The sequence below is a fragment of the Parathielavia appendiculata genome, assembly GCF_033297405.1.
Source record: "Parathielavia appendiculata strain CBS 731.68 unplaced genomic scaffold N657scaffold_30, whole genome shotgun sequence".
NCBI classification, from domain to species: domain Eukaryota; kingdom Fungi; phylum Ascomycota; class Sordariomycetes; order Sordariales; family Chaetomiaceae; genus Parathielavia; species Parathielavia appendiculata.
Window position 1 is genome coordinate 100128 of NW_026944249.1, and position 20330 is coordinate 120457.

The 20330-nt window shown below is 56.5% G+C and overlaps 10 protein-coding genes across 10 annotated transcripts; 4 read left to right on the forward strand and 6 right to left on the reverse strand.

Moving 5' to 3' along the window:
• Nucleotides 1-1291: 1291 nt before the first annotated feature.
• On the forward strand, nt 1292-2578 carry N657DRAFT_582198 (uncharacterized protein; the record flags this gene model as incomplete). Its single annotated transcript, XM_062789595.1, has 3 exons — nt 1292-1591; nt 1655-1887; nt 1948-2578. The coding sequence occupies 3 exons, from the start codon at nt 1292-1294 to the stop codon at nt 2576-2578; spliced, it is 1164 nt and encodes a 387-aa protein (XP_062642962.1).
• Nucleotides 2579-3268: 690 nt separating this feature from the next.
• N657DRAFT_666784 (uncharacterized protein) lies at nt 3269-4748 on the reverse strand (the record flags this gene model as incomplete). The annotated part of the gene is made up of 3 exons (XM_062795354.1): nt 3712-4748; nt 3414-3642; nt 3269-3333 (listed from the first exon to the last, which is right to left on the reverse strand). Exons 1-3 carry the CDS (start codon nt 4543-4545, stop codon nt 3269-3271), a joined length of 1128 nt encoding a protein of 375 aa, XP_062642963.1. The 5' UTR covers nt 4546-4748.
• Nucleotides 4749-6066: 1318 nt separating this feature from the next.
• Nucleotides 6067-7232, forward strand: N657DRAFT_650464 (CNVH-domain-containing protein). The gene is made up of 3 exons (XM_062793946.1): nt 6067-6735; nt 6813-6964; nt 7024-7232. The coding sequence occupies exons 1-3, from the start codon at nt 6512-6514 to the stop codon at nt 7086-7088; spliced, it is 441 nt and encodes a 146-aa protein (XP_062642964.1). The 5' UTR covers nt 6067-6511; the 3' UTR covers nt 7089-7232.
• Nucleotides 7093-8370, reverse strand: N657DRAFT_650465 (uncharacterized protein). The gene has a single exon (XM_062793947.1). The coding sequence runs from the start codon at nt 8155-8157 to the stop codon at nt 7207-7209; it is 951 nt and encodes a 316-aa protein (XP_062642965.1). The 5' UTR covers nt 8158-8370; the 3' UTR covers nt 7093-7206.
• A 903-nt stretch (nt 8371-9273) lies between these two features.
• N657DRAFT_317225 (uncharacterized protein) lies at nt 9274-10183 on the reverse strand. Its single transcript, XM_062786771.1, has one exon. It carries the CDS (start codon nt 10126-10128, stop codon nt 9427-9429), a length of 702 nt encoding a protein of 233 aa, XP_062642966.1. The 5' UTR covers nt 10129-10183; the 3' UTR covers nt 9274-9426.
• A 1199-nt stretch (nt 10184-11382) lies between these two features.
• On the reverse strand, nt 11383-12333 carry N657DRAFT_650466 (manganese and iron superoxide dismutase). The gene is made up of 2 exons (XM_062793948.1): nt 11638-12333; nt 11383-11579 (listed from the first exon to the last, which is right to left on the reverse strand). Exons 1-2 carry the CDS (start codon nt 12259-12261, stop codon nt 11472-11474), a joined length of 732 nt encoding a protein of 243 aa, XP_062642967.1. The 5' UTR covers nt 12262-12333; the 3' UTR covers nt 11383-11471.
• A 296-nt stretch (nt 12334-12629) lies between these two features.
• On the forward strand, nt 12630-13546 carry N657DRAFT_650467 (uncharacterized protein). The gene is made up of 2 exons (XM_062793949.1): nt 12630-12996; nt 13070-13546. The coding sequence occupies exons 1-2, from the start codon at nt 12794-12796 to the stop codon at nt 13305-13307; spliced, it is 441 nt and encodes a 146-aa protein (XP_062642968.1). The 5' UTR covers nt 12630-12793; the 3' UTR covers nt 13308-13546.
• N657DRAFT_650469 (DUF1766-domain-containing protein) lies at nt 13401-15288 on the reverse strand. The gene is made up of 2 exons (XM_062793950.1): nt 13526-15288; nt 13401-13452 (listed from the first exon to the last, which is right to left on the reverse strand). Exon 1 carries the CDS (start codon nt 15073-15075, stop codon nt 13717-13719), a length of 1359 nt encoding a protein of 452 aa, XP_062642969.1. The 5' UTR covers nt 15076-15288; the 3' UTR covers nt 13401-13452; nt 13526-13716.
• A 1466-nt stretch (nt 15289-16754) lies between these two features.
• On the forward strand, nt 16755-19264 carry N657DRAFT_317263 (alpha/beta-hydrolase). Its single transcript, XM_062786772.1, has 3 exons — nt 16755-17331; nt 17412-18334; nt 18402-19264. Exons 1-3 carry the CDS (start codon nt 16930-16932, stop codon nt 18847-18849), a joined length of 1773 nt encoding a protein of 590 aa, XP_062642970.1. The 5' UTR covers nt 16755-16929; the 3' UTR covers nt 18850-19264.
• On the reverse strand, nt 19196-19613 carry N657DRAFT_582267 (uncharacterized protein; the record flags this gene model as incomplete). The annotated part of the gene is made up of 2 exons (XM_062789600.1): nt 19196-19242; nt 19343-19613. 2 exons carry the CDS (start codon nt 19611-19613, stop codon nt 19196-19198), a joined length of 318 nt encoding a protein of 105 aa, XP_062642971.1.
• Between the last annotated feature and the right edge of the window lie 717 nt (nt 19614-20330).

The window sequence follows — 20330 nt, forward strand, 5'->3', positions numbered from 1 at the left end:
ATTTTGGTCGTCAGCAAGGTCAAGACGCAATCGATCATGAGATATCCGTAGCGCCAACATCTTCGACAGGATCGACTCAGTATTGCACAGCGGCTATTGTAGTCCGTACTCTCTCGTCCACATTGTACCTCAATGCGCCCAGCCAGGACAGTCTTAAGCCTACAACAGACAGGCTCAACGTAAAGGATGACATTTCTGGATTGACCATACAAGATAAATCTTTGAAGATTTGTCGCCAGTACGGTGGCAACGACTACGGTATCTGGGCCGATCTGTTGACCTGTGGGCCTTGCCTGGACCACGCGGCTCAAATAACAGCATGCAGCCTCTGGAGCCTCACACAACGGGCCGGATCGAGAAGATCACACAGCGCAACATCGCGTGGTCATCGGGCCAAAGCGGAACCCACTAGGGTTCGGTCCGATAAAGGATTCGGGACCGACAATGCTGACCGCCCCGGCTTCGAAAACATGGCAATCGACAGATATGGCATGGAAGAGCCGAAAGGTAGGGCCGGGTTGCTGCAGTTATCGCTCTTTTCCTTCATCGAGCAGACGAAGAGAAGTTCTGGGTTGAAAAGGGAGCCTGGTGGGATTCCGGAAAAGAGCAAGATGGTCGGTTTTGTTGAACTTTTGTCGGAGCCATATTTGTGGCTCGTAGGCTAGGTTTTCACAATTCTGGGGAGCTGTTTCCATGCCATTGAAGGGAAGTGGGAGCGTTTAATAAACGCACGTTTCGGATTGTGGCAGTTCTGACAACGACAGGGGCCGTTATACGGGTGCCTAAAGCTACGGACGGTCGCGGCCAGTCCAAAACTGAAAGCCTCAACACCCCCGGCATATCCCCGGGATCCGGGTTGCTTGAGGAGCTTCAAGTCCCGTTCAAAAAAGACGTGGAAAACATCGCCTGGCGATTCTGGGTTTCCATCATGTTTTGACAACGTCAGCCGACCAGCGGTGTTCACGAGCGACAGTGTCCTGGAATATGATGCGGTGATGAGCGGATGCCGCATTCCTTGCAGTTGACGCGGCTGGTCCACTGTATAGGCTCATTCCCATTCCACCGATCGGTCAGTTCTCTCTCTCGGCCCAACCAGTGTCTGCAGCTGGACACCAGTTTCCCAGCCTGGCGAGGGGTTTTTTCCCGAGGCCGATCCTTCCGCCGTCATTGCCTTTCAACCATCGTCCTTGAGGCCTGCCTTGGGAAGGACTCGACATGCTGGCCATCAGCAATCGCCAACGAGTCGTCCCAGCTCTCCCCGCTCCCTCCTAGGCGCGGTCCGTCCCACTCGATGTTGGGGATCAATCTGCGATCGCCGCCGTCCCGGCCGCCTCCTCCTTACGATCCCCTCGTCGAAGCATGGCTAGATTCCCTGCCACTGCCGGCAGCAAGACCCTCTCTGAAGGAGCTACGGCAGTGGAGACTGACCAACTATCACGGCCTCGGCAGGAGTGTTTTTGTCACTTGCCTCATCCTCAGAGGTATTTCCTTGGCGGTCGCGCTCTCGGTCACGGCCATCATCGCGGGCGTCGCCGCCGGGCGACCAGGTCCATTGTACGCCCGCGACCGGCTTGTGCCTGTCCTTGTGGTGGTCTGTTCTGTTTCCCTCCGCATGCCTTCTGGATCCCAGCTTGGCTGACGCTACGCTTGACAGTGTCCCGTAATCACGCTCTGGACCTCGGCCGAGCTCGTTGCCGCGTGGCTCCTCCGAGATGGCGGAATCCCAACTAACATCCACCTGCTCGTTGACGGCGTGATCTTCCTTGGGGTGGCCACCGCGACGGGCATGCTACTGGTGGATCTCATCTGCGGCCTGGTCGACTATCCCTCGACCTTCGGCTCGGCATCTGACGAGATAGCCAGTGTATGCCTCATGGTAGTCCTAATGTAAGGCGAACCAAGGTTGCCCGCCACTGTAGGAACGGGAAGCTAACCCAGGAATTGCAGGGTCATCCAGTCATTTCTTCTGTTCTTCTTCATTTGCAACTACGTGGACGGCGCACGGAAGAGATCAAGAGCGGTGGCAGGTGGCTTGAGGACTCCACCATACGCGAACATTACCGCTCCACGGCCCGACATCAGGGAATCAGCAGCCGCGGCAGGACCGCCATTAGCATTCCCCGAGCGCTTAAAGCTTGGAAAAATCACCACGACCATAACATTAGAAGAGTTTGATCCGGAACCGTCCCAGAGGAGGCCCGCTTCTGGGTCTTCATTGCATCACAAGTCGCCGGCCGCTGCCTTGGAGTGCTCGACGCTGGCGTTGGCCATGTCCGGGTTGTGGGATGAGCGGCCATTTCATCAAGCAAGTCCCCTACAAAGACACGGCGAAGCCGACAGCGCGAAAGCAGATCAAATCCCGCAGTCGGGACACCTATTGGGGGCGAGCGGCATGGATCAAGGATGGACGCCTCAGCGGCATTACAGGACAGCTACGGGGAGGACTAGGGTCGGAGACGAGGAAGCCAGGCAAGCGGGCGATGTCGATGGCACCTCAGGGCCGCAGCGACCCCTCTCCAACACACAGCTGGATGGGTTGCGTTACTTAGGGGGTGAAGGCTCACGGCGTTTTCGATAGGATACCCCAACTGCGATTGATTGCTATTTCTTCATCCTCACGGGGCAATTAACAACGCTGCACTTCGCCGAAAGTCCTCGAGCTTACCTCTTGGGTACTTCCCAGTTGTGAGGACCAGCATTTTCCTGAAGTCGAGACCTGAGGCTTGAAGTTGTGTCGTCTGGTGGATCATTCTTGACCAATCTCGCGACAGAGAATTCAGGTGCCTAAATTTGGTGCAACCGGCAACCGCCCTCCCGGGCTTGGGCTCGCTCCACCAGCCACGCAATTGGGTCGATCGTAAACTCTCTCTGAGATGTTGCGCTGTCTGCAGGCCCAGAGCGCTCGGCAGACACGCTTGAAGCGGGTGAAATGTCAAGGGTTCTGGGGAGTACATATCGAATACTCCTGCTCTGCGCAGCTGAGCCGGCCTACCTGGCTACGGCGTCTCCTTTCATGAGCTTCCATAAGAGAGTTGAATTGGGAATCAGCCAGGTCAACCCAGGACCATCGGTAATCAACCCCGTCCGGGGACATCGGCAGCTGTACGGTTCCCACAACAAGCCCAGGACGGAACATTTCCGCGCAGGGCCTTGGACACGGCGAGATGAGTGAAGGAACGGCTGCTGTGGGAGGTCGGGTACCGATGCCGTGACCCTTCCCATCGGATTCGATGGGCCGTGGTGGCATGGAGATGCTGGTGCACTCGCCTTATTCAAGGCCGGCAATATCTTCAATCCAGACCTTCACCTTCTCCGCCACCGACTCGCTGTGGTCTACATTCATTTTCAGTCAGCGGACCAGCCACCACACGACACAATTGTAGCCCTCAATCGAAAACAGGACGCACACTTACGGATGCAAAAAGCATGCGGAATCCCCGTTTCATCCACCACGACTCTCGTGCCGCCCCTTCCCTCCCTCCTTCTCCTCTCAATAAACTCGTCCCTACATTCGTCCGCAACCCAATGATCCTTCTCTGCAAAATAAATGAAAAACCTCGCCCTCCTCTTCGCCTTATCCCAATTCAAGTTCCCATCTCCCTCAACCTCCTCCTCTGCGTTCGATTCCCCCTTCCTTCTTCCCTCATTACCACCAGCAACTCGAGCCGTCTTTTCCAACAATTCCCCGATCTCCTCCTCCACCTCCCTCACCTCCTCCCACATCCCCTGCCCCCACCTCCCCTCCGAGTCCCCAATCGTGGCCATCTCGTCCTTGCCCATGTGCAGCGCCTGCCAAATACCGTCGCCGCTCGCCAGGAACCGCACCGTGGCGGCCGCCGCATGGGGCGGGAAGCCTAGCAGGCGGCGAACAATGGCGCTCAGTAGCCACTGCGGCAGCAGGTCCACGAAGAACTTGGCGAGGTGGTGGGCGGATTGGTCGAGGAAGCGGGTGCGTCGGATCAGGTCGAGTTTTTGGCCGCTGCGGGACCGGGCGATGTGAGAAATTGTGGGGAAGAGGAGGATGGCGGAGTGGAGGGGGTTTTTTCTTGGGGTAGGATTGGCAGTGTTGAATAGAGCGGTGGCGGCGCGGTGGAAGAGTTCGAGGGTGATGTAGGCCCCGACGGAGTGGCCGATGAGGATCACCGAGGAGAAGGATCTGCCGTGAGATAAAGTGGAGGTGCTGATTTGTTGGACCTGGTCGTAGCAGCTGCGGATCTGGTCTTCGAGCGTGAAGGGTTCAGTCTTGATGCTTGACGACGTCGTCGTCCCAAACGCCGGTTTGTGGTCCCCGTCGTCGAAACCTAGTAGATTCCGCCCGTATATATGGAAGGCGTGGCAGCAGCCGTGTTTCTCTTCAGTCTCGTCAAGGAGTTGCCTGAGCATTTTCATGAAGGGCTCGTAGTAAGCGATGAGTCCGGGGTTGCCCGGGATCAGGTAGATCAGACATTGCCGGCGCTTGATATCATCTCTGTTCCGGGACGGGTAGTCCAAGAAAGGTACTTGATCTTGTCGGACCGTGGTTCTGTTTGTCAAGGCACTTTCCATGGTTGTGAAACTTGGGGATGCTTTTGTCCTGTCTGAACGGTAACTAGCTTAGGTGGTGAACTGAAATGGCGTTGACAATCAACAAAAGACGCCAGCTGCGAACGGGCCGACGTTATGGAGACACATGGACTCCACTCAACCAACTGAGTCTCATTTCGAAAATCACTTCAACTTGGGCACACGACCGCACATAGCCATGTGATGAGCAAGTATGGTAATTCGTGTTGCCCCTTCAAACTGACTGGTAAGATTCGGGGTACCCAATGTCAGAAAACAAAGCCAGCCGGTGGTAGCCATCAGTTGCCGCTTCTATTAAAGCGCTGTAATTGTCAACCCTGAATCGTTCGTCCGTTCTCTTAGGCCAGTTCAACGGTCCAAGCTGGCAAACTCGGAAAGGACCAGCCGTTGAATTCCCGATTTCTGAGTTCACACTGCTGCGAGTTTCTGCCTTTGGTGGACTCAAAGTCGACTATGTCACATGTGCCTCATCCACGTGCATGAGTCGAATCCTGAGTGACGATTATGGCCGAGGCCGCCCGGCTATCTCCCGGCTGTGGCTCAGGAATCGGGACCAGCCACCAATGCACGCTCAAGCGGCTTCGTACCTCACGGGCACCATACCAAGTTTTGGGGTTGAACACACGCGGTTTCTTGAGTCACGGCATCCCCCTGTTGCTTCGGACACAGTTGCTCCGCGACTCCTGTCCATGAGCTTGGTAGAGCAAACGGTGCACCTGCGCGTCACGGTTCCTTTTCCCCTCTACCGGAACTCACGCAGGAGGGTCCCTAAATGAGATTCCTAGACTCGCTGCTCCTTCGCGGCGGCAGAAGACACCAGGACTCGATGAGCTCGACGCTGAAACGGATGACCTGATCAAGAATCCCGCAAGAGACGAAGCCGTCAGCTGGAGCACATGGGCTTTGAAACTGGGTCGCCTTGAACTCGGACTAAAGAGGCCGGCTCTGGTATTATGAAGCCAGCACTCCGCGGAACAACAGCTTCACGGCGGATACTAAGCCGAAGAGGTAGTCCTTTCGGTGGGTGCAGTTAAGGTTGTCTCTCATACTGGGTCGATGGTACCAGCAAGCTGGCACAGTGACACCATTGTCTTTGGATCCCCTGGATCGACTCACTGGGTTGGTCCATATCTTCGCATCGTGTCCATTCTAGGCAATCTCTAGGCTCATCGGGACACTTCCGCTCAAGGCGAGACCACTGAAGTTCCGCGGCTGAACTGGCAGGAAGACCGTGAGGTACCTTTTCTGTCACTGTAGGTTGAGTTCCCCAAATCACTGGGCCTACAATTCTCGCTCCAAAAAGCGCGGCTCATGTGGCAGCAACAGTGCGGTGCGGTCGAAAAGCTCGTTGTTTTCCCAAAAGGTTTGATCGTGCCGTGTCCCGGATCTCCAAGATATCGGCAGCCAATCGACTCAGATCTGCAAATTGATTACCCGGACGCCGTTTATTAACTTGTCAAAACTTAAGATAAAAACACCTATATTTAGGTCCAATATCGGAAGTTATTGCTCGGTCACGGCTGGGCGGATAGGGCGGATATCATGACAGTTCCGGCTGCACGCTGCCTTCAAGTCTGCCACCAAGCTTCTGTCCCTGAACCTTCCACAGAGCCGGAACCTGGTTGACTCGCGCAAGCCAAGCTGACATTCGACAGTTCTAATGTCGATTTAATAACATTGGCCCTTCCTGGCACATGATTGCAACCTTGCGTTACGTTCCCTCTGTCTGAGGCGCGATTCCATCTTTCATCATCAGGTTCGACTCCAGACACACGTGGTCTGCGGACGAGAGCAGAGGGCCGACCGCTCTGTGGCCGTGCTTATAACAATCCCTTGAGCACCGGCTTTCCCGGATTGGGACCTGGTCACCGGAGGTTCTTGTAACTTTCTACAACAAAACGGCCGACTGCAAGCAATTCCGGTTCTCAGCTTCAAAGTCGCCCTCACGATGAAGCCCATCCTCTCCGTTCTGGTTCTTGGACTCGGTGCAACTGGAGCACTCAGCGCCAACTTCATTGCTTCCTGCGATGAGAAGTCGGTTAAGGTCAGCGGCAGGACGCTGACCGCCAACTGCAAGAACATCTTCGGGCAGCTGAAGTGCTCCAAGCTTGATCTGAACAACTGTCTCAGGAACAACTACGGCAGGTTGCAGGAGGATCCAACGGGCGCTGGGTAGGGACGCCTGGGTTTATGATTCTGACCAGGTACCTTGGCCAGAAGAGCAGATATAGCTGACTGAGATCGACTAGACCGCACCTTGGCGACCAGTGCATCAACTGCACTAACGGCAAGCCCGACAATGGACTGATTGTCGACGCTCCGCCGTCGCTCATGTACTGTCAATGCAATCCTGGAACGGGTGCGGCTCAAGCCAACTGGCCGACGGCCATTTTTGATCTCAGTCGGTGCTACCTAAAGTCCTCATCCCTTGTACCTTAACTGACGCTTCGCCTTACACAGACACTCTCGTCGACAACAACAACGGCGTGCTAGAGTGCTACAAAAGTAGGGCTACTGCTTGCTAAGGCATCAAGTCGCCTCTGTCTAGGTAGTGTATTTACGCCTATCTCTCGGCCAGCTTTGTCATTGAGTTGTTGTATGGCATCTGTCCGTACGAACCAGCCTATCCATTCAACTACATGATTAGGCACCATTTGCCGCTCTCAACGCACTTGCTGCAGCGCCAATGGATGCCGGTCCATCTGTGAAAGTGTGATACCCCGCCGTGTTGAAGAAGGTCGCCCCGATCTTCCTCTGCACCACTCCGCGAATCAACTGGCCCAGAACGCCCACCGTAGCACTCATGTTGGCCGCCGGCCCATTGAAGTCGTGAAACCCATGCACCAGCACCGCCGTCCTGGCAGCATTCGCTCTCCCCACGGACGGGAACACGACGTTATCCAGCGAGCTGCCCACCCCGTCGTGATCGTACCGCTCGTACCCGCCCGCGGGCGAGCACTGGTCGTCATACGTCCCGCCGCCGCCGGCCCGGGCCGGCACGACGAAGCACGTCTCGAGCGCGACGATCAGGTCCGGCTGCAGGTCGTAGTACGGCTGCAGCGCGCCGACGCCGCCCGGGTTGAAGACGATGATGGGTTTGTTCGTGCCGAACGCGCGCACCACGTCAGGGTCGGTGCGGAGAAAGGTAGTCAGGTTGCGCATGTAGGCCACGCAGTCGTTAGCCGTGTTGACGGGCGCCTCGTCGATGAAGATGCCTTTGATGGCGACGCCGCGAGCCGGCCACGTAGCCCAGCGCTTGATGTCGGCAGTGATAGATGGCCACGGGACGTTGCACCGCGTGGCGCCCCAGTCAGTCGACGTGTGCACGTAGCCGATCAGCTGGGCGTTGGGGTGCGAGGCGAGCGCCTTGGTGCCTGCGGCGTATTGCGGGTCGTCGATGCCTTGGCCGGGACCGCCGGGCCCGTTGTTCGGGTTGATGATGACCTTGAAGGTCAGGGAGGGGTTGGCGGTCATGGCTTGCTCGATGGGCGACCAGGCACCGCCATTGTTAGCCGGGTACTGGTAGAGAGGGAGAAGGAGATCGGTTGCTGCCGCTGTAGCGGCGAGGATGGGGAGGAGGATGGGCTTCATCATCGATTATGATAGTTCAGGATTTGTTGATCTGGTAGTTGGCCGAGGTGTCTGGGGTGAGATGATGTGTGGTGGACATCCTGAGATGACTCTCTACGTCCCTTTATAGCTACTAGTAGCCAAACCTCTGGCGGTACGTGTGTGGGTGTGTAACCGTTCTGACGTCTCAGCTGTGGCTGAGGGAGACAGCCGAGGTAGCTGGAGCTGAGAGATGCGGGATCCCGGGATCTGGGTATGCGGAGCTCTGCCATTAGTCGGATCACTGCTCATTTATCGTTCAGCTCCCAATTTACACGCCACATGAGGGGAAATAGGGCCGAGGAGCTCGCATCCCCCGGCTCTCCTCCGAGACGGTAACCAATGAATCAAGTGTCTGACTCAATATGGAGACCAAATGCGTGACCCGGACGGGTTTATGTTGTCAGAAGGATGTTTAGGCACCTTACTCTTCAAATTTCACTGGGATCTAGCTACAAGACGTCTACTAACTACACACAAGAATTGTGTTGCAAGTGATCCCCCTCTCACACCGTCGTCCCTCCACCTCTCCTCCTTTTACCCGAGCCCTGAAGCATTTCCTTTTGACCACAGTCTTGTATGTGATTCGCCCATGCCTCAAAGCCACGCCACTTGAATGCCATTTCTTAGTAGTAGCCCCCGTAGTAACCATAACCCCCATCAGCCTGCGAAGCCGTGGCCACACCAGCAGTGCCGGTAATGCTCGCGCCAATGGTGTGAGTTGAGAAGGTGCTCAGCTGAGTGATATTTGAAACAGTGTGGCTGACGCTAGCTTTAGTGCTGGTCCCACTGATGGGATCGACGCTGCTGACGCCAGTCTCGCTGCTCGAGGCAGAAGTGGACAATGGAGGGCCGTAGGTGTATCCTCCGTATTGGTCTCCGCTGACGCCCACGGTTGTTGACGAGGGGGATGCGAAGGTGGCGGTGTCGGTCCTGGTGTTGTTCCATCCGTTGGAGGCGGACGATGGGGTTGCGTTGGACACTGGGTGGGTGGAAGAGCCGAGATGGGACGTTGTCGTGAATATGGCATCGTTCGTCTCTGTGGTGATCTCGATTGAGGAGAGGGTGATTGGGGTGGAGGACGAAGGGATGGGGTTGCGAGTAGAGGGGTTGCTTGACACAAGGAACGTGGACGTCTTAGTCTTCGATCGTGTGCTGGGGATGATCGACGAGCGCTTCGTGGTATGAGTTGCAGTCCGAGTGGTGTGGTGAGTAGTCGAGGTTGAATGGTCTGACGGAACGGATTAGCTCCCGTCAACCCGGTTCAGTCTGTGTCAACATACCTGAAGCCGTCGTCTGGTAGGTTAGACTGGGCTTGTAGGCCGTCGACATGGAGGCACTCGTGGAAGCATTCCCAAGGTGGCCAGTTCCTGTACCGTAAACGGAGTTTGGGGCGGTGGGGCCTGGAGACAGAGTCGAGTTCACAGTGACCACAATGGAGGACGTCAGTGTGAGCGTGAGAGTGCTTGTTGAGACTTGGTCGGTAGTCGAGCTTCGGCTTGAGTTGCTCCAGAAGAAAGAAGAGGTGCCGATGGGATCAGCTGTCTGGACGGTTGTCCCAGCTGTCCCACTTAGTGTGGGACGAGAGGTGAGCGCGGTTTGGTTCCAGCCGAGTGACGCCGACATGCTCTCAGGGGTTGTCAAAGCAGTCGAAGTCGGGAGGCCGTGCGTGCACGGAGAGTTCGTTACAGTGGCATTCAACCAAGGACCGAGGCCGCTCTGATTGGTATTCGGGAAACCGGACACGCTCGAGACACCCGAAGCGGGCGAGCACCCTGTGTAAACCGTGACTGTAGTGGGGACATAAACCACGTCGCAGGAACTCTTGCCGGCATGGACGGTGGATACTCGGGTCACGGTGACAGTCCTGGTAGTGCCGGGCTGAACATACAAGGAATCAGCAGAACCTTGAATGTCATGACCCGAAGCACGAACGATGGCCGTGCTGGGTTCCATTAGCCTCAACTTTCATGTCCCAGCATGCAGTGGTCATACCTCAGGCTCAGGAGAGCCAGCGGATGAAAGAGCTTTGGCATGACGACGGTGAGTTTTTCTCAAGGTGCAATACGAGTGTGACCAACCCAGAAAACAGCACTTAAATGCACAACCAGTGGAGGAACAACGAAGGACTGAAGATACCCAAAGACTCCCTCTTATACCTCTCTGGCTTCTCGTATACTCTTGCATCGGAGGCCTTTTGCAATATGGCTGTCACCCCTGGGTTTCAGCAGCCGTGAGCTCCACAGAGAATCTGTTTGCACTCGCCCACCCGGACATCCTCATTCCTTCAATGACCGGTTGATCCGCTGCTGCCGAGGCAATCCCGGTTGGTGCTCCCGTAGGTGTCATGGTGCCCCAACATCGACTCCTGGCAGACCGTGGCAGTGGACCCGGATTGGGAGGGAGAAGCACTTGAACTGCAAACGAAGTAGAAACGGATGCTTGCTTGTTGGAGATGGCATCCTTCAGCAACCTTGACCATGCTACATCTGTCTGCAGCTGCGTCGATCTGCTTTCTTACACAACCGCGTGCTGCCACTGATAGATGGAGTTTGGAGGGTTCTGGCAATTCCGAACCAGGTTGACCAAAAAATCCCGTGCCGAAGGGGTGTCATGACAGATTGCAGTTGCCTCTGATGGGAGCGTTATATGAGCTGTGTCACCCAGTTGCGGGTGGGAACGGATCCAAACGGAGTCGTGTACACGGAGGAATTTGCCCGGCCGCTTGCCTAAGCACATTGCGATCCTAGCCGCAGCAAGATGTCTGCTTTCTCCGTGGGCTTGGCTAGTCACAGAGATGAACGAGCTACTTCGATGCTCTGATCTAGACTATGCTAGACTCGCTAATCAACTTGGATGGCCATGCCGCAGGTCAACCATAAAGAACGATAAGTACTTCAACGGCTGGTGATCGTGGCTGAATATGAAACCTCGATGGGAATTCGTTTCTAGCTGGGGCTTGACCAGACACCTCCTGCTGAGAGTTTCGGTGGTAAGGAGATGTTTGCTGGTTCCTGCAACGGCTGGTATATGCAGGCTACCGTGCCGGTGGCGAGCCGGTGTAAACGCACCCGTCCCGTTACACGGAGAAGCTACAGGAGGTTTCTGATGCTGCTGTCAGCTGGCAAACGAGATACCTCGTGGCTGTGAGACAGATCTGGCATGTTGGCTGCTGCTGTATGCGTGAGATAATTAATCAAATGCATTGCCCAGGGCTGGAATTCAGGCGTGAGCAGACATCGCGCACATGAAACAGTCGTATTCAGGTATCCAGGACATCGAAGTGTGCCAACGCTTGATTACAGCTCGTTCTTTTCCTCGGACCTCCCTAAAAACCGGTCTTCGGCCGTTTTCCAGTTGATGACGTTCCAGATATTCTCGACATAAGCAGCCTTCCCGTTCATGTACTGAGGTCGACATGTTAGCCGATGCTCGATTCAAAAAACTCAGAAAACGGCTACCAACCTGAAGGTAATAAGCATGCTCCCACATATCCACCCCAAAGATGACAACATCACCCCCAACGACGGGGTCTTGGTCCTTGGTCGTTACGATGCGTAGCCCCCCCCCACTGCCAGCTTCCCGGGTGAGCCAACCCCAACCACTTCCCTGAATTTCCAGCAACGCCGTCGAGAAGGCATTCTTGAACGTATCAAAACCCCCCCACGTCCTCTCAATCGCCGCCACCAATTCCTTGGCCTGCTCCAGCTTCGTCTCGTCGCTCCCCGCTGGCGCGAGGTTCTGCCAGAACAGCGAGTGATTGATATGCCCGCCGCCGTTGAACTTGATGACCTGCTGCAGGGCAATCTGGGCGGCAACATCGCCAGCCGCGACGGCAGCGATGTGGGATTCGAGGGCCTTGTTGAGATTGGTCACGTAGGTTTGGTGGTGTTTGCCGTGGTGCAGCTCCATAATTTGGGCCGAGATGTGCGGCTCGAGCGCGTCGTAGGCGTATGGCAGGGCGGGGAGGGCGAAGGTTGTGACGCCCATTTTTATGAGATTGAAGCTGTCGCCTGACATCATGGTGGAGTGCAATTGCAATGGCGACTGCAGGGCCAGGTATTGCCAAACAGTGTTGAGGCTGACCATTTTGACAGCCAGTCACGGAAGCAAGTTTAAGGGCTTTAGATGCGATAGAATCTGCGAAACGTGCTCGTCAAGGTTCCTGCGAGCAAGTTGTCTCGGGCTGCATTCGACGTCTTGACACGCGTCATGTGTTCCGTCGAGGTGCCTGCACTTTACCCGCGCAAACCTGCTCAAAGGGGCCTAACATGGGCCCACTGGCCCGTGCTCACGCGGCGCCAAGGTGCCTGAAATGACCGAAAGCGGCAAATTCTGGCCCGTTTCAGCGCCCCGATTGGCTGCTTCTTGTGGTTGACGACTGGCTGCTGGTCAGGTACCTTGACGATCCTCCTTCTAATCATGGCCATCGCGTGGTCTGGACGAGGAGGATATCCCTGAGACTGCCTCAACGAGTGATATAAATGTCCAATCTCCAAACTGAGAGCCATCTTGTCCCCAGTGGTCCCTCTGCAGGCCGATCTCAAATCGGTTTTGACACGTTTTACCCGTCAACCGAATCAAGCAACACAGAGAACCACGCGCAGGGATAACCAGCAACATGTGCGGCGAACAAACTCCCTCAGTGGCTCCTCGCATCGGCGCCCGCGTCGACTTCTTCTCTCCCTCACCACAAGGCCACCTCCCGCTCGGCAACCTGCTCTTTCTCAACCCTACCTCCCCATCCAGCTGCCATGCCACGCACGTCCGCTTTCAGCACGCCAACCACCCAGCACTTGACGAACCAATATTGGTGTCAATCCAGTAAGGCCATCGAAACGAAATCCTCCCTCCCCGCACACACTCAGGCTCTATCTAACATGGCTATTCCGCAAAGCACAACAGGCGATCTCACGGAGCCCCTCGGCGACGCAGGCGTGATGAAGCAGTTCACGCTGCGCCACACCCCATACAATATCACCCAAGGCGTCGATATGCCCCTCGGAGCAGCCTTATCCCTCAACGTGGGCAACAACGGCATCATTGGGCGGCGGGTGTCGATGCGGAGGGGCGAGGAAGTGTTGGCTGATGGCATTGTGGGGTTTAACTTCGCCCCGGCGGTGTCTGCTCCTTGATAGATGTGGTCTTGTCTGCCATTTCTATACTTTACAAACGGGGATCATGGGCGGTGTATGGCGTTTCTGAGTTGCTTTATGTGTTGGGCGTACCACTCTTTGTGGTTGGGTAGTTCCGCTGCGAAGGTTCTGGCGGCCAAAGTCTCTGTATATCCATGAATTGTTACTTCGGGTTCACAAGGGACGGACAGTCATCACACAAGAGGTTCCGCACTCACGTTTGACGAAGCCCAAGAGACAATTAAGACTGAATTGAGGTGATGTGTCAAGACCTGCCGATTCCCGCAACAGCACCAATCAGCAAACGCCAATGCCATGCTCAAACTCCTTTTACAGCCAACCACAACGCGTACCGTAGTTACCACCCAACGCATCGATTTCATGTTCCCACGAGCTAAACATCAGCCCATTACCAAACAAACCCTTCATCCCACTCCACCCACCTCCTCACAACCTCGTCCACCGCCTTCACCGCCTCCCGCGACGCCTTCACCTCGAACCACTCGCGATGCTCCCGCCCGCAGGCCTCACATCTCTCCCGGTCAGCCACCCTCAGTCCGCGGCCGGCCAATTCGATATGCACCAGTCTCTCGACCTTGTGCGAGTGCGGCATCTTTCGCGGCATTACCTCCCCGTCGTCACCATCACCCCGTCTAGGGCTTGGAGTCGGGCTGGGGATACGCGAGGACGGGGAGGAGGGAATATAGGGGTAGTAGCGGATTAGCGAGAGGTTGTACCCGCACTGGCGCTGCCATTCGTTGAGGCGGCGCTGGACGTTTGTGGCGCGGCCTATTTTGAGAAGGATCTTCCTTTTCTTCTTCATGCCCCTGGCCTTGCTGTGACCACTGTCGGACGGCAAAGAGCCATCCTCGTCGTCGGCGATTGTGGCGAACGAGGCGAGCACGTCGCTGGGTCGCCTGCCTCCTGCTCTGCTGCGGGTAGCTGGTGTGGAGGGCGGCGCGAGCAACGAGCGGGCTGCTTCGGCCGGCGGGGTAGCTGGTTGGGCCTCGGATGTGAGCCAGAAGATGTAGATGTAGCCGGGCTCGTCTTGCTGCGAGACTGGTTTGGCGAACTCGGCGAGGAGCTGGGAGGCGGTCTGCGGGGAAGTGTCTGGTGGGATCAAGGACATGAAGTGTGCGGTTTGGGAGGCTTCCGAGGTTCGGAGGGCCCGGCGGCCAGGGGACGGGGAGGGCGACAGATATTGGCCGGAGGGTTTCTTTTCGCTAGGTCTGGACGGAGTGGACACAGAGGTGGGCTGAATTGGGTGTGGCCTTGGACGCGGAGGGGGACCGATCTCGTCGACGGGGATGCGGAAGCAGAAGCAGAATGTGGCCTCCTTTCTCGGCTTCGGGCGTGCCATCTTGGCTGAACGCTTCCCATTTCCATTGCCATTAGACCGTCCGGATCCCTTCGGGGGCGGTTGGAGCTTGTCAGACCAAGTGCGGATGAGGCCCAAGCGGTCGGCTAGCGTGTCCAAACTCGTTCGTTCCTCGAGAACTGGCGTGTGGGACATCCTAGGGCCCGGGCTCGACTTCGCCGAGGCACTCGCCTGGTCCTTGTGCTGCCAGCAGTACAGATTCTCGTCGGTCGGGTCATCGGTGCGGACGCTCGACGGCTTTAGGCGCGAGCTGTTCGAAGGGGGGCCCGGTGTGGCGATCGGGCGCCGGCATGGACGTCCGCTCGAGGTGATGCCTCTGCATGTTGTCGACGGGTTCTTGGAGTCGGAGCGGCCCAGCCGGGACTCGGGCGTGTTGGCGTAGAAGGGCATTCCGGCCTGCTTGGAGCCGAAACTGTTGGGTTGGGAAACACGAGAAAGCGAGCGGCGGACATCAACCAAACTCGGAAGTGTCCATCTGGGAAAGAAAAGCGGCCAGGTTCTCCTCAGCGGGAGAAATGGCGCTGTGGAAGCGTGACGAGCAGCTGTGGGCCGCCATATGATGGGTTGCCTGTTTCGAGGTGCGGATGACTTTGAACTTGGCCTTGGTCGAAAGTCAGGGGGCTGGGTCATTCGTTCAGCAGCGTGCAGTGGCTGAACGTGGGGCCTTCCCCTGCACAGCCACGATTTCGAGAAAATCGGCCCCCCTTTCCAACACCAATCAGCCACCAAAGTCACTCCCGAATCGTTCATCTCTTGCTTCCGTCCAAAGGCTCACCACATATACCGGCGACGCGGTCTGCCACCGTGCTTCCACACGCGGATTGCTGTTGGCCGGTCAAGCCGCGGCAATCAACCCACATCACTGTTGCCTAGTAACCAAGTAGATCGACAGGCTGACACCAGAATTCAAAACCGCCTCGTCAAGTAATTTTATGTCCGCTCAATAAGGCCAACACGTCAATTCCGAACCAGAATTCGGACTGGTGTAACACCGCCATAAGGTCAGCCGCGACGGAGACCCGGCAAGGACTCGCGAATCAGCCCGTCTCTGGACCTCAAGTGGTCATTTCGATGAAGGCCCCCTCCACATCCGGCTCGGCTTGCTCCTTTTTTAATTCGACTTTATTTCGACATTCAGAATCCCGCAAATCGGTGTAGTGTTGAGCATCGAGCAGATTCTGCGCCCGGACTTGGTCTTTGTGATACGGGATCTCGTCGGGACAGCGCTCGCACTTCAATGAGTCGCAGTCAATCAGCTCGACGGCGACGTGGCGGCGCGCTTCAATATGAACAACAGATGAGCGACGTGACTCAGAGCCCCTTGCGCAACCCTGCCACCGCTAGAGACACCAATTCCCTTGTGCCTATGACACAGCTTGGGATGTCTTATCGGTCCGAACGTGGTTGACGTTGATTGTTCTCAGAACGCGGAGTCAGCCATCATCATCATATTCACTTGGGCCGGCGAACTACATGGTGCCATGGTAGTGTGCGATCCCGCTTCAAGACTCCACACAGCAAATGACATGCCCGCTCCGACCTCATTTACACGGTAAGAATCATACCGAATCCAAACGACCAACCGTTCAGGGCCAAAAGTTTATCCTCAGGCTCTTCTTGAATTCGTTTTCGGCGATTCAAGGTCACGTAGGTACCTTAGCTACGCCGCTACGGTACCCAGCTGCCCGGGTGCCCCCATCTCCACCCCCGGACTTGCTGCACCCCGCAGACGACAAGCGGATGCGATCCATAACTTGCTACCACAAGGTTCGAAGGCTCCATTCACATTGGGCGCGCCTCGGTATTAACCGTCGTTGATCCGGGCAACGTTTTCCCTACCGCTCCTGTTGCCCGCCCCGGCCCACCTCGCCGGTCAAGGGCCCCATGAACTGGACGATCCGGCAGTGTGCCACGGCCCAGCCCGAAGCCGCAAACTTGCCAAAACATGGTATTAGCGTCCCGGCAAACGCTACAAACTGCCGTGGCCGGACTGATCCATGGTTACTTCGTGCCATTGTCGAAGACCCGCTACCAAGGAGACTGACCGACGTAGGGCCGATTGAGGGCAATGGCCGTGTCATTTTATAGATCAAGGCCGCTGTCCCCGTCACTGCCTTGATAGGGTATGAGTTGCCGTGACCGCAAGCGGGAACGGAGTTGTAATCGTCGCCTCGACGTACAAGGAGCCCAGACATCTGGCCGAGGTGCAGACAACCGCCGTCTTCTTCTATCGTGGTCGACGCCATGGCGCGCTGGCTTAGTTCTTTACTGCTGTCCGTCGGCCTTTGCTGGTATGCCTCCATTGCCGACGCTTTGCCGTCACAACAGCAGGGTTCCGCTCCGGTCGCCAAGGTCAGGAACGGGTCCTACGCTGGCATCCATTCGACAGAGTACAACCAGGACTTTTTCCTGGGCATGCCCTATGCCCAAACACCACCCCGGTTCGCCGTCTCGCAGCCTCTCAACTCGTCCTGGGATGGCGTGCGGAATGCCACCGCATATCCGCCGCACTGCATCGGCTACGGCGGCGACAATGTCGGCTATGAAATGTCGGAGGACTGCCTGTACCTCAACGTCGTCCGGCCAGCCGGTATTGCCGACACTGATGGGCTTCCAGTGGTCGTCTGGATTCACGGTGGTGGTTTGGTGAGTTTCTGTCCGCCTTCCTCCCGTGGAATGGGAATTGGCCCAAAGCTCATCTGACATGAGATCCATCTTCTCTTCAGTTCATGGGCGGCTCGGCAGACAGGCGATACAACCTCTCCTTCATCGTGCAGAACAGCGTCGAGCAAGGGACGCCTATGCTTGGCGTGTCCCTCAACTACCGCCTGAGTGCCTTCGGGTTCCCCCAGGGCAAGGAAGCACTGGCGGCAGGAGTAACCAACCTGGGCTTCAAGGACCAGCGGCTCGCTCTGCGCTGGGTGTACGAGAACATCGCGGCATTCGGGGGTGCGCCTGATAAGGTGACCATCTGGGGCGAGAGCTCGGGCGCCGAAAGCATGAGCGCGCAAACACTGGCTTATGGCGGGCGCGACGATGGTCTCTTCCGCGGCGTCATTGCCCAGTCCGGATATGGCGGCTTCATCGGGCGATATGCCGGCGGTCTCAACGCCACCGATGCCATGCAGGAAACGTACGACACTCTCGTGCGCAACACCACCTGCGCCCGCAAGCTCGGAACTCGGGCGTCGCTCGACTGCCTGCGAACACTCCCATTGGAGGACCTGCATCGGGCCTTGAACGGCACAGCTGCCAACCCCTGGCCACCCGTGCTGGACGGCGATTTCATCGCCGACTACCCGTCCAAGCAGCTGGCCGAGGGTCGCTTCCCAAAGGTGCGCGTGCTGATAGGCGCCAACACGGATGAAGGGTCGGCCTTCAACACCGGAAACGGCATCAACGGCGGCGGTCCTATCAACACTGACGAAGAGATGCAAGCCGCAATAGCGTCTATCGTGGGGCCCAAGGTCAAGAAGACCGCTGGCAAGACGGTCGAGGAGATAGTGGACGAATTGATGTCCTTGTATCCCAACATCCAGGCCGTCGGTGTCCCGAGTCTGGACAAGTGGCTCATAATTCAGGCCGGCGACGCTGTAGCCAAGACCATGGGCGCGCAGTACCGCCGTGCAGCCGCCCTGTTTGGTGACTTGTGAGTACCTTACTTATGTCCCACGCTGTCCAAGCAACAAGACACACTCACACCCAGCCCCGTACAGCAAGATGCAGTATCAGCGACGGCGGGCGAGCCTTGCGTTTGCAACGCAGGGCATTCCCTCCTGGAGCTTCCGCTTCGATGTGGTGCTGCCCGGTCTCCCCGGCTACATCGGCGCCACTCACTTTCAGGAAGTGGCCTTCGTCTTCGACAATACACGCGGCGACGGCTACGGGGAGAACCCGTTTGCCAAAAACACTGAGAGGCTGGTCGCGCTGGCCAAGACCATGTCGACCGCCTGGGTCAACTTCATCACGAGCCAGGATCCTAACGGAAACGGCCTTGACCTGCAGGGTGGAGCGGTCTGGCCTGTGTACAATGCCAGCATCGGCGGCGGAGTGGGCCAGAACCTCGTGTGGTCGGACAGGGGCAGCTATGTCGAGATGGACAGCTGGCGGGCCGAGGGGATCAACTATTTTATAGAGAACAGCTTGGCCGCATTTGGGTTCTAGACGAGTCTGAATTGGACAAGTCAGAACTCGAAGGGTCAGACGACTCAAACCCAAGGTTATCGCACAAAGGTTGTCAATGGCGACCATTAACAAAAGCCATTGCGTAAGGGAACATAACTTTCGGTCTGGTCAAAGGCAGAATTGCAAAGCACGAGATTCGGGGACGAGCGCTTCATTTTCATCATGATATCCGTCTATGAGGACCAAGGACCAATCACTCACACAAACTGAGGAGACCAATTCCTGAAAACATGGATGGTAGAAACGTTGAGTCCTCGGCATGTCTCTCTCTGCTCGGACGGCCGACATACATGAACGGTCTTCCCAAACCACTCATAAAGGTGATTTAGGGAAAATCACAGCATTTATAGTTGCTTCCTCCCGGGCAGTATCCTATTTGGAAGAGTCGATCAGCACCTGTCCTAGGTATTGGAGCTTGAAACGTCGCTTGAGCGCTGAAACACCGTCTAAAGACTGGCCTAGATGAGCTCACCTGATCGAAACGGCCCATCGCAGAAAGTGTTTGTCCATTGGCACATCGACTCGTCGCCGTAACACTCGTACATCACGCAGCATTTGACGTCGGCCGGGTCGTTGGGACATCCGCCGTTGATGGTCGACCCGCCATACGACGAGCAAGTTGACGTCTTGACGCAGATGCCTTGTGTCTTGTATACGCCCGTTGCGGTGCCGGAGCAGTGGCCATTGAGAACAGCGAGAGCTGTAGGCAGGAGCGAAAGAAGAAGGCAGTGGATTGATTGCATGGTCAACACCGAGATACAATGACAGATGAAAGATTGAGACGTCTGGGGTGAGGATTAATGATACGGATGTCATCGTATAATATATACATCAAGAGAGCGTGGAGCAGTGCCTGTCCCGTCTGAAGTGTCTCACGATGGTAGCACACCGAGCCGGGGCATTTGCATTCCGTACTTTCGTCAACGTGCCACTCGAAAGGCTTCGATTCCACACGTGCCAACGCAACATCTCGATCTCAGGATAAGCATGCGGGGTGTGGCGTTTGGCCACGGAACATAAAGTAGGCTTCTGTTACTGTAGTTACCCATCTTCTGTCTCGGTGTCCTATTTTGCAGCCCCAAGGTAACCTTCATGCAGTTGTGGGTCGCAAGGCAGCGTTGGGCTCCGGGCCCCGTAGTCTATTAGCCAATCCCTCACCGAGCATGCCTACCATCGCAATATATAATTGGCTTGACGATTGGCTAGGTAGCAGAGCTTCCCTCGGCTGGAAAAGCGATCATATTGGATGTTGGATAGGTAGCTGAGCTCGCCATGGCCTATCGGTCGCCGATCTCTTGCAGCACAGTACGCATCGTGGCTTGAGAAAGAGCTTGTACGAGGTGAGTATCACCGAGAGGAAACAATGCAAAATAACCAGCTCGAAGCCGCGAAGATAGAAAGGCAACAGAAGTCAGAGCCAAGAGGCCTGTGTATAAGCCCGTGAAAGACAAATATAAAGA